Source organism: Anomaloglossus baeobatrachus, chromosome 4 (genome assembly GCF_048569485.1).
Source record: "Anomaloglossus baeobatrachus isolate aAnoBae1 chromosome 4, aAnoBae1.hap1, whole genome shotgun sequence".
Lineage (NCBI taxonomy): Eukaryota > Metazoa > Chordata > Amphibia > Anura > Aromobatidae > Anomaloglossus > Anomaloglossus baeobatrachus.
In genome coordinates this window covers 453,401,371-453,413,670 of record NC_134356.1, presented here as the reverse complement: position 1 = coordinate 453,413,670, position 12,300 = coordinate 453,401,371, and the positions used below count along the sequence as shown (strand labels likewise).

The 12,300-nt window shown below is 41.0% G+C and overlaps 1 protein-coding gene across 1 annotated transcript in view; it reads left to right on the top strand.

Annotated features, from left to right (window-relative positions):
- LOC142303840 (activating signal cointegrator 1-like) overlaps positions 1-12,300 on the top strand; it is a 118,220-nt gene that overhangs the window by 67,476 nt on the left and 38,444 nt on the right. The window contains exon 8 of the mRNA XM_075345624.1: positions 2,099-2,219. Coding sequence (XP_075201739.1) covers positions 2,099-2,219 — 121 coding nt within the window. The remainder of the gene's footprint in view (positions 1-2,098; positions 2,220-12,300) is intronic.

The following is a 12,300-nucleotide window of genomic DNA, read 5'->3' as shown; positions in this document are numbered from 1 at the left end:
ACACTGACATTGGTGCTATTTTTCTCACGTACGTATCTTTTACTGACCTGTGAAGGAGGCCTAACATGTAGAGTTCAATCTCAAGAAATCAATTTGTATTATTGCCAACAAACACTTGTTATTCAGCTATTATCTACTTCTAACAACAATCTCTGACAGCGGCATATAATGTGTGCAGACCAGTGGGTGCACTGTTCCCTGTACCCATTGAGTCCTTCCCTCTAACTCACTGCGCATTTGCAAGGTCCCAATGGGCTGCTGTGGCAGCCAGGAGACTGTTGAAGATCCCTGTGCTGCCATTACAGTGCTCCTATAAGGACCAGCCTATGGCTGGCATTAATAGGAGGCCATAATGTTCACTATATGCTTCAATACCATTTCAATGTATAGTATAAACAATCAGATGATCACAGGTTCAAGTTCCCTAACGGGACTAAAAAATACAATAAAAATAAAGAATAGTTTTTAAAAATATAGAAAAAAAAAATCTAAAAATTAAAATCACCCTACTTTCCTCTTTTTACATTAATAAAAAAAAGGAATAATAACAAGTAAAAAAAAAAATTACCTGTGGAATTTTCGAGTCTGTAAAAGTCTTGCCGCCACAAAAAAATGCAATAAAAATAATAAGCTTGCAACACGAAATATACTGTACTGCTTCATCAACCAAAAAATAAAGTTGCTGGTCTGTTTTTTGTTTTTAAAATAACTTATGATTTTTTTTTTTTTTTTTTTTTCCAGTATCGTAAAATTCTATACAGTGGGTGAAATAATTATTGAATACGTTACCAATTTTCTAAATAAATATGTTTCTAAAGTTGCTATTGACATGAATTTCTTGCCTGATGTTGGTTACAACTTATTCAATCAACACCAGCGAAGAAATCAAACCATAAATCTAATAATGTGTAATAGTGAGAAATGACACAGGGAAAAAGTATTGAACACGCTTACTGAAAATAATTTAATACTTCGTACAAAAGCCTTTGTTGGTGATGATGGCTTAAAGACTCCTCCTCTATAGAAAAACTAGCTGCATGCTATCACGATTTCTCCTAACAGTGTTTCTGGATGCAGTGAGTGACAGATTGGCCATCCAATCGGAGGCTGGAGGGTGATGAGTTTCTTCCATGTGTCTCCTGCTTCGAGTGATTACCTGGCTCTTTAGCTGGCTTCCTGCCTCCAAATTAGTGCCAGTTGTAGCTTTTGCTCATAAATAAATTATGGTCCAACTAAACACAACACCGGATGGAATAGCCTGCCGCTGCAAGATGCTGTGGTAGCCATGCTGCTTCTGTATGCCTTAAATTTTGAATAAATCCCCAACAGTGTCAGCAGCAAAGCACCCCCACACCATCACACCTCCTCCTCCATCCATGCTTCACGGTGGGAACCAGGCATGTAGAGTCCATCCGTTCACCTTTTCTACAAAGACACGGTGGTTGGATCCAAATATGGACTCATCAGACCAAAGCACAGATTCCCACTGGTCTAATGTCCATTCCTTGTGATCTTTAGCCCAAACAAGTCTCTTCTGCTTGTTGCCTGTCCTTAGCTGTGGTTTCCTAGCAGCTATTTTACCATGAAGGCCTGCCTCCTCTTAATAGTTGTTCTAGAGATGAGAAGGTATGTCCAAACTTTTGGTCTGTTCTGTATATAATATGTTTTGATATTGCCATAGTTGAAGTGACCTGGAGAATGTTTACTATACAATGAATACTGGAAAAACAAAAACCCCCAAAATTTTGGAATTGTGTGTTTTATGTAATTTCAACACACTTGATTTTTTTTTCCCATTTTTTTTTTTTTATTTTCAATTCATTGGATTGTAAAATAAAGTGTCATTTAAAATGTATAACTCGCATGAAAACAAGCTCTCATATACCTTTTGTGAATGGAAACATAAGTTATTGCTCTATGAAGGAGAGGAAGAAATGAAATATCGCAATGTTAGGAAGGGTTTATTATGGTTTAGGCCTATAAAAGTACTTCAGTTCTGTTCATGCCTTTTTTCCTTTTTTTATTTTTTTTTAATGTTATTTTTACCATTTCTCCTATAAAGGATTTTCTCTTTCATAACGTTTCCCTGTCCCGACAGATTTGATGATGTTGTGCATGCAGTCAACTCTGGCACAATAGCAAAACCAGCGAGAAGGTCAGGAGAGAATACCCGTGATTCCCCGCTTTTGAATCCAGCCTTGATGTGTCCTCCACCAGTGGTAAGGAAAATGGAGCAAACATGTTTGTAAAAATAGAATTGTATAGATTTGCAATGTTTCTAGTAGAGTAACATATTGTCCCGTATATCTAGTATTTTTACTGTGTATTTTAAATGTCGATCCAAAAGAATCTGATTTGTGCTTCAGTCGAAAAAATATATATTCAACCCCTCCTTACAATTTTGAGATTGGTACATAGTATTCCGAGGCCTTTAATGTATCACCACCATATCGTTTTCTTCACCCTACCCATAAATTAGGATAAGTTAAACACTGAAATACATGGCGAGGCGGAGAGTTCATCTGTTCAAGACAAATGGTTGAGCCTGAGCTTATAGGCTCGCATATACCATATTTTTCATTTTAAAAAGAAATAAAAATGGGGTCCGTCTTATACTTTGGTGTTGTCTTACCGGAGGGGGGCAGCAGTGGTGGTGAAGCGGGGTCACAGGAGGTAGAGGTTGTGCTGGCAGCAGCGGTCAGTGGCAGCAGTTGTGGCGGGTCCGTGGCATCAGCAGTGGCGGCAAGTCAGTAGTGGCAGTGCGGTGAGTGTCCCAGTCTGTCCGTAGTCCCGGTTCAAATGATGGCGCATGCGCAGCTGGAGCTCTCATCCAAGGGCTTCATCTGCGCATGCGCTGACTCACGGTGCCATCATTTGAAACTGGGACCGCGGACACACTGGGACACCTGCCGCACAGCCACCTGCCCGCACGCACAAAGTGGCAGCAAGCAGGCCACCCGCACAGAGAGGCAGCCACAGGCACCTGGCCGCCCGCACACACGCAGCCACAGGCGCCCGGTCGCTGCACAGACAGCCCCCCCCCCCCCGTAAGCTATATTCTGATTTTAAGACGCACCCCTCATTTTCCTCCCAAATTTTTGGGAGGAAAAGTGCGTCTTGTAATCCGAAAAATACGGTATATATTTTTGGCTCCCTAAAGAATATGAACGTGCTTATACTATATATTGTAATTCTTAAGTGTTGCAGCCTACAGTGAAACTAATGATTTCCAACTGAAGCCCAGCCACAGGCATTAGAAGGGGGGGGGGATAATAATTTCCAGCAGTGTATATATTTAAACAAAAGCTCCTCTGCTGAGATAATCTTGTATATGCGCCTCAGCTATGTACAATATCATGGCCGTGTCTGACCATACAGGGACATGCTCTGATCATACCACATCTCTTGGGCCGGGGAAGAAATAAAGTATACAGATATTACAGCGCGTGATCGCAAATAATTCTGTGTTTGAGGTAAAACTTTTAGAAAATGTCTTGCTAAATTCTACTAAAAAGGGGGCTGAAAGCCCGTACTTACGAAGCGCTCACTGATATCCTAATCAGGCACGAATACTAATATTCTTTATAGCAAGATACTATTTATTTTAATAGCACATGAATATAATCAATGGTACATAGGCATTTAGAATCTTATAGTCATAGAAACTTATACAATAACAGAAATATGCATCAACATTACCGTTATGTTGTAGCAATCCTTTCACATCGGAGGGAACTCGAGTTAAGATAAGGAATCAACATGGCATCTTGGCATGGCATCACAGGAACAGTGCGTACGTACACTTCAATGTCCTGGAAGGTATTTCCCTACCTTAAGCGAGTTCCGTGTATATTTTATAGGAAAATATTGTAGGTTGTGTCTAAATGGTCACCAGCACATGACAGCTGAGTCATGTTCATGTAACTTGACCACAAAATGTTGTAGGTAACGGCAGCTTCCTGCACATTTCCAGCACATCCTGTCAGTTGACAACTGGCTGACCACAGTTTAGTGAAATATTGCAATGAGCCGTAAATTTCATCCTTAAAACTGTCTTTAAGCTAACCACAAGTTTCCTGTAAGTGGAACTGTAAATGTTACTTCCTTTATCTTCAACTGCTTCAAGACATGTATTCCCTGGTCATTATTTTGGCCCTCCAAAGGACATCTTCTTTGATACTGAATTATTGATGGATCAAATAATATCTGGGATCACTCCTATCTTATGATTATGATTTGATTCCTATCTAATCACACATTCTTTCAGTCATATCACATTGGTATCACAATCGGTCCTTGATCCCAGAGATTATTTTCCATCATCAGTATTCCACTAGAAGAAGATCACTCGGAATATACCATACCATGACCAAGAAATATCACTTTTAATAGGACACTAACATTGACTTTGCCACAGATTTTGATTTCTTGGTTTGTTTGGATAAACGTTGAATCACAAATATAATCACTTTCACTACTATGTATATTAAAACTAAAAGCAATATTATCTGAAAAGCTCCCTTGAATATCATGTGTTTTGGCATTTGCTCGATATTCAAAGGAATCATTACACATTACATTTCCCGATATGTTACTAGAAGTTTCACTAGTCCGATTTATGAACATATTGGCATAAGGCCATAACATATCATGAATTGTCCTTTCCACTAAGCTGGGTTTAAAAGCATCTACAGTCCATAGAGATGAATCCCAGGTTAGTCAGTCCAGTCTTATTTCTTAGTACCCAAATTCCTCCCTTAAAAGCCAGATATTGCAAATTGGTGACTGTTGCATTCAAATTGCCTTGCCACCATGGAAGATTGATCCATCCCACTATGGAAATGGGTACTGTAGTATTCTATAGACGAACACTTAGAGTGTCTTTATCAGCAAGATGATCAGAACAACTTTTCTACTTTAAGATTTCCTCCATCGATACCGGGACATCCAGATAAGGGATACTGGTGGCTGTAACCGGAGAATGTGTACAGATCCAGCAATCTGTGTGTTGAGATCCAGCAATCTGTGTGTTGAGATCCAGCAATCTGTGTGTTGAAAATGTGATGGTGCATCAGAAATTCATTCGCCACAGGTTCCTCCTGATGTAGACTTGTCCATCCAACGACCAGAGAGGCAAACATCAAACACAGGAATTTCTCCATCTCATCACTGTCGAGCTCTTCCCAGTAACCGATACCATGGATTCCGCTCATTTACAACACCTTCTGCAAATAAAGATACACTATTATTCCTGTAAATAACATTTTTCTTGTGGGACATATTCCCACTTCTCCACTCCTGGTCTCATTATCAGGAGAGTACGATCTTTTCTGACTGCTATTACCTCTGCCTCTGAGGGCGGTCCTTGGAGGTTTTGAATCCATATTTTTGCTCCTACATTTGTAATATTAGAGGATCCAAAACCTTTAATACCCCGTATTGTTAATTCTGCCGGGGCAGTTCCTTCTCTTATTTCAGACAAGTTTATTGGAATTATCAACATCTGAGCCACCTTCTGGTGTTTCATCAATATCAAAGGTTCATTTCCCAAATTTAGCATCAGTACCTTGATTTCTCCCTGATAATCTTCCTCTATTACCCCTCCCACCACTATGGCTCCTTTTAACACTAAACTAGCAGTGGCTATTTGACCATAATGATCCGTTGGTATCTGGCAACCCAATCCTGTTGAAATTGGTTTTACCTTACCTGGGGGTACCACGACAGTTTCCAATGTACTGAGGTCTAAACCTGCTGAATAAGGCGTCGCTCTTTCTGGTGTGCCCAAACAGCTGTACCTTGCCTTGTCAACTGTTGGACTGATTTGTCTGATGGCTGCTGCTTTATCTGCTTCTGAATTACACAAACGTTCAAGTGAGTTAGTAGGGACATGAGCATCGACATGAAATACAGTGGTCTTGGTAGATTGAATAATCCCTTCAATGTCTTGCCACACTTCCCTGACCATCTCAAACACATTTTGCTGTTCCTCTCCCCATTGGAACTCATATTTTTTCCTCGTTACGTTGTACAAATGAGCCAACATTTGTCCCAAATGAGGGATATGTTGTCTCCAAAAATCAAACAATCCAATATAAGACTGAGTCTCCTGTTTGGATTTAGGGACCAGAAAATTAATAATTTTCTGTCTGGCATTGGGCAAGATCTCTCTGTGCCCCTTGTTCCACTGAATCCCTAGACATGTTACCACCTGAGACGGTCCTTGAACCTTGGCATCACTGATTTCCCATCCTTTACTCCTCATATGAGCAACCAGTTTTGTCAATTGATCTTTCACACTTTGCTCATCTTGTCCTTGTATCATTATATCATTGATATAATGTGAGATCTGCATTTCCTTATGACAAGACATAACCCCAAAGGAGAATTTTCCTTCGGTTAGATTAAGAGTCATCCATTTTAGGATATCAATTCCCAAAATATATTCTGGTATAGGAACTACCAGCACCGTATACTTCTTGATAGGTAAATTACCTATCTTCAAAGCTACCTGTGTCTGAACCCCGGTGATCACTTGACCACCTAGTCCAGCAATTTTTACTCGAGGTCTTTTTATTTTTTCTGGGTTTCCATGAATTAAAGTAGCCTCCGCCCCCGTGTCAATCAAAGCTGGGACTCTTTGAACATGTATGCTAAGATTGACGTAGGGACGTTCGTCCCTTTTTATCAATAGGGGGGCTTGGCTGGCTACCTATGGTAAATCACTTCCTTCTGAACTTTCATTTACACAGACTTCAGTCTGTGTATTAGCCCTTCCTTCCGTGACCTTTGTGGCCACGGCTGCAGCCAGTTCTTCCAATGGATAAACTGACTGAAAATCTTCCCAAGACACTTTCTTTGGGGGTTTTTCCCCTTTTCCTTCTGATTTCTTTACCTTGGGGGTTTTTGAACCCCCTTCCACATTTGTAGTGGTCACTTTCTTTGTGGATAGAACTTTCTGTTTGTACAACTTCCATAATTCTCCTATCTCCTTTCCATCAATCCTTTCCTTATTGATCCCGGCTTTAAGCAAAGCCTGGAACATGTCTTTGCGAGACACCCGTGGGGCCTTCCCTACTGATTTCTCTTTACAATCAGGATTGTTTGGCTTACTGTTACCAACATGGCCTCCAGGGGACGATTTATCCCACTGTCCCATATCCTGTAACTCCCTCATCCTCCCTAGAACTACACCGATTGATTCTCCAGTCAGCGCTACAGTTAAGGTTAAAATAACTGAGTTGTATGCTGGAGGAGCATGTTTAACCAGCCTATTTCTTATGCTGGCTGTCAATGGGTACTGGAGATAATCATCATCCATTCCCAAAAGAGGAAGAGCATTCCTAATTGCTTCTTCCTTCAGCCTTTCCATACCATCTTTTAAGGTATACCAAGGTTTATCATTAATAGGAAAGTCTGCTTCTGATGGGTATTTGTCCAGAAAAGCATGGGCTAAGATTATAATTAAGTTTTGAGTACCATGCTCATTATGATCAACAAAATAATTTTTTATTGATCTCTGAATTACTGGGTCACGAGACATGGTGACAAATTTTGCCACGTCTCCGGCATCAAAGTGCACTTCACCTCCTCCGAGATCGTGCACCCTGACCAACCAGGGAATTTCTCCTTCTCCTGGTTTTTGTCTAAACTGTGTTAAAATGCTATCAACTTCTCCCTGAGAGTAATCTTCAATGGTTACTCGATTTTTTACATGAGGAATCGTTTTCTCATTTGTGATGGCATTACCATCTTCGTCATATTGCAGATTCCCCTGACCATCCCGGACATGTTCCCGGATGATCTCATTCTCTGTCCTCTCTAGGCGCCTCCTTACTGGGTTAGCCTGAATGCTCCCTTTATGGTAATCCTCCTCATCAGATGATGAAGATGAATCCCACACATCCCCATCCCAAGTATCGGGATCCCAGTTTATAGAAGCTGAGGCGATACTTTTATGCACTTTGGTTTTATTTACTTTTCCTCTTCTTCTTTTCTTGTACTTATTTTGAGCAATTTTTATGGCAGCTTTTTGTGCCACATTCTGATAATGTTCCAATTTATCCTTCAACAGTCGGGTATTACATTCCATAACTGTTTTCAGGCAACCTAATTCTATCATCTTTTGTTCCACCTGGGAACTTTTCTTCTGCATCTTTAGCTTACGCTCATGCATTGGACTATATGCACTTGCCAAAATCCACATGTGCCGTGCTAAAGACACTACATCACCTGTTTTCACAGGGACACTACCGAATACACTCACAACATCAGTAGCTTCACTACCCATAAGCTTGTCCTGCCATTGTTTGTGCCGTGCTAAAGACACTACATCACCTGCTTTCACAGGGGCACCACTGAGTACATTCACAACATCAGTAGCTTCACTACCCATAAGCTTGTCCTGCCATTGTTTGTGCCGTGCTAAAGACACTACATCACCTGCTTTCACAGGGGCACCACTGAGTACATTCACAACATCAGTAGCTTCACTACCCATAAGCTTGTCCTGCCATTGTTCTACCAATCCACAAGACACTACATCACCTGTTTTCACAGGGGCACTACTGAGTACATTCACAACATCAGTAGGTACACAACCCTTATGCTTATTCTGCCATTGTTCTGCCAATCCACAATTGACCAGTTCATGTGCTATAAGATTGTAGGGAGCCTCAATCCAGGTGGGGATCTCCACAACAACCTCCTTAACATTATCCTTACGCTTTCTGAACATTTTGACACTATGCAAAAAGATTGAAAAATATCTGGAAATTTGCCAAATATATGTTTTTAACTTCTAAATTACAAAAATTCGTTAATTACTTCTTATAGAAGTAATCCTGCCGACTACGCCAATTTATGTCTTGCTAAATTCTACTAAAAAGGGGGCTGAAAGCCCGTACTTACGAAGCGCTCACTGATATCCTAATCAGGCACGAATACTAATATTCTTTATAGCAAGATACTATTTATTTTAATAGCACATGAATATAATCAATGGTACATAGGCATTTAGAATCTTATAGTCATAGAAACTTATACAATAACAGAAATATGCATCAACATTACCGTTATGTTGTAGCAATCCTTTCACATCGGAGGGAACTCGAGTTAAGATAAGGAATCAACATGGCATCTTGGCATGGCATCACAGGAACAGTGCGTACGTACACTTCAATGTCCTGGAAGGTATTTCCCTACCTTAAGCGAGTTCCGTGTATATTTTATAGGAAAATATTGTAGGTTGTGTCTAAATGGTCACCAGCACATGACAGCTGAGTCATGTTCATGTAACTTGACCACAAAATGTTGTAGGTAACGGCAGCTTCCTGCACATTTCCAGCACATCCTGTCAGTTGACAACTGGCTGACCACAGTTTAGTGAAATATTGCAATGAGCCGTAAATTTCATCCTTAAAACTGTCTTTAAGCTAACCACAAGTTTCCTGTAAGTGGAACTGTAAATGTTACTTCCTTTATCTTCAACTGCTTCAAGACATGTATTCCCTGGTCATTATTTTGGCCCTCCAAAGGACATCTTCTTTGATACTGAATTATTGATGGATCAAATAATATCTGGGATCACTCCTATCTTATGATTATGATTTGATTCCTATCTAATCACACATTCTTTCAGTCATATCACATTGGTATCACAGAAAATAAGCAGGAAAATGTTTTACCTCACAGAAGGAATCAGCTATGATCCTGTGCTGTAATGTCTTTATGATCATTTGCATTCCTCCCTGCCTGTATATAGCTGGGGCACATTTATAAAATTATTTCAGCACAGCAACGTTTTTGTTTTTTTTTTGTTTTTTTATTAACACATCCAATTGTGGAACTTATCATTATTCCAAGATCTATTGATTAAAATGAACTATGTTCGTAGGAAAACCCCATTTAAGGATGGACTGGCAGTCCTGTCATTAGATGCAGCCAAGGCCTTTGATAATATTGAATGGAATTTCTTATGGGTAGTTTTGGAGAAATTGGGTCTTGGCTCCCGGTTTATTGGCTGGGTCAAATTGTTATATACCTCTCCGCGGGCCAGGATTCGAGTTAATCGTTGTACCTCCTCATCTTTTAATCTGGCCAGGGGCACGAGACAGAGCTGTCCTCCCTCTCCATTACTATTTGCAGCGGCAATTGAACCATTGGCGGCTATGCTTCATGCGTTTGTTGCCGTAAGGGGGTTTGAGATAGGCGGTCTGGAGCATAAGGTTTCCCTCTATGCGGACGATTTGTTGCTGTATCTCAGGGAGGTGGTGACATCGGTGGGCCCAGCAATTAATATTATTAAAGAATTTGGTAGGCGCTCGGGACTCCTAATAAACTGGGAGAAGTTGGCACTGCTCCCTATAGATCCACTCCCATCTAATTTTAGTACTCTGGGGCTGCCAATTCCGACAGTGGATAAATTTAAATACCTGGGGATTGTGGTTAGTGCCCGACCGCGTGATTACTACTCTCAAAATCTGGAACCTGTGTTGGCTCAGTTTAGGAACAAGATGGATGCCTGGTGTCGACTCTCGCTGTCCCTTATTGGCCGTGCTAATCTACTAAAAATGGTACTGATGCCTAAACTTCTGTATCTTCTCCACAACGCCCCAATATGGGTCCACTGGAAATTTTTCCGTAAAATCAGCACTTTGTTTCAGGAACTCTTGTGGAAAAAGCAGCAGGCTAGAATCCGTGTTGTGACACTGCAGAGAGGGAAGGAGGAGGGGGGTCTGGCAGTCCCCAACCCGTGGGTTTATTATGTTGCGGCACAGATGCAGCACTTTAGGGGTTGGGGAAAGGATGAGGCATATGACGCTGGGGGCAAATTGGTGAGGGGCCTTGCAAAATGGGGACACCCAGTGTTTTTTTTGGACGCAGGATACTCTCCCAGAGGAGGACCATTATATCCAACATTAGCATTGATGTACAAAGTGTGGGATAGGGGGAAGGAGTTGCTGGGAATATCAGGAACAACAGAGTACTGGCCCTTATGGCATAATCGTGGACTGGCGGAACTGCAGAGACTCCCGGGTTGGAGAATATGGGTGAGCAGGGGGGTGCATCAGGTGTCTCAGATTCTTCAGAATAACATACTTAAAACATTTGACCATTTTCAAGTTGAGTTTGGGATACCGCACAGTTCCTTTTACCAATACCTGCAGCTCCGCCACGCCTATGAGACGCAGACACGTCATTTGGACATTAGGATAGAGCGGAATCACACTCTTACTGATTTGTTGACATCTGACTGCTCCTATGGTATTATTTCTAGGTTATATACAGTAATATTATCCAGACACCTCGACAAATTCCCTTTGCAGGCTAGAGAGAAGTGGGAGAGGGACCTAGGCCCTATGACAGAGGAACAGTGGGGTGAGGTCCTGTCTCAGTCTCCAAGCCTTGCTGTATCTGAAGGCCAATGACTGTCACAGCTATTCCTGTTACATAGAGTATATAGGACACCTAGTCTATTGCATAAGATGGGAGTTAGGATGGATGATCTGTGTACCTAGGGGCGGGCAGAAGGGTGCTAATCTGATACATATGATGTGGTCCTGTGGGAATATTGAAGATTACTGGAGGGCAGTATTAGAATTGGTTACACAAGTTTTTAATATCTGTCTACAGCCAAGACCTATTATATGTATCCTGGGTCTACTGGAAGGAGGGGTGGACTTGAGTTCGCCGGTAATGGTCGGTATTTACATGTCTCTTGTACCAGGCTAGGAAACTGTTGGCCTACCACTGGTTGGACCCGGCGCCTCGGGTCATCAGGGATCTTAGGGAAAGAGTAAACGCTATACTTTGACTGGAGAGAGGAGTATACCTTAAAAGAAATGCATTGAAGAAGTTCTACAAGATCTGGGGGGCATGGTTGGATACCCAGGCCTTCCCTCCTCGGCGTTACTGCAGGACAGTGCGGGCGACCAGGTCCTTCTCCTTCTAACCGGTTAACAAATTTACTCAAATAGGATGATATGCGTATTGCTGGAATATATATATATATATATATATATATATATATATATATATATATATATATATATATATATATATATATATAATATGTCGTAAAGATGCTGGGTAATCTACACTATGGAGAATATAATGGGAAATAATATGCACTTTGTGACCCATATTGAAATGAGATGTGGACTACGGGTGCATTGTTTATTATGTAATTTGTGTAGTTTTTCTTACTGACTAAAGATTTTTCCCCTTTCTGAGATGTTTTTATGGGGGAATTTATTTTATGTGTTGTATAATTTTGCTGTTAAATAAAAATGAACCTGA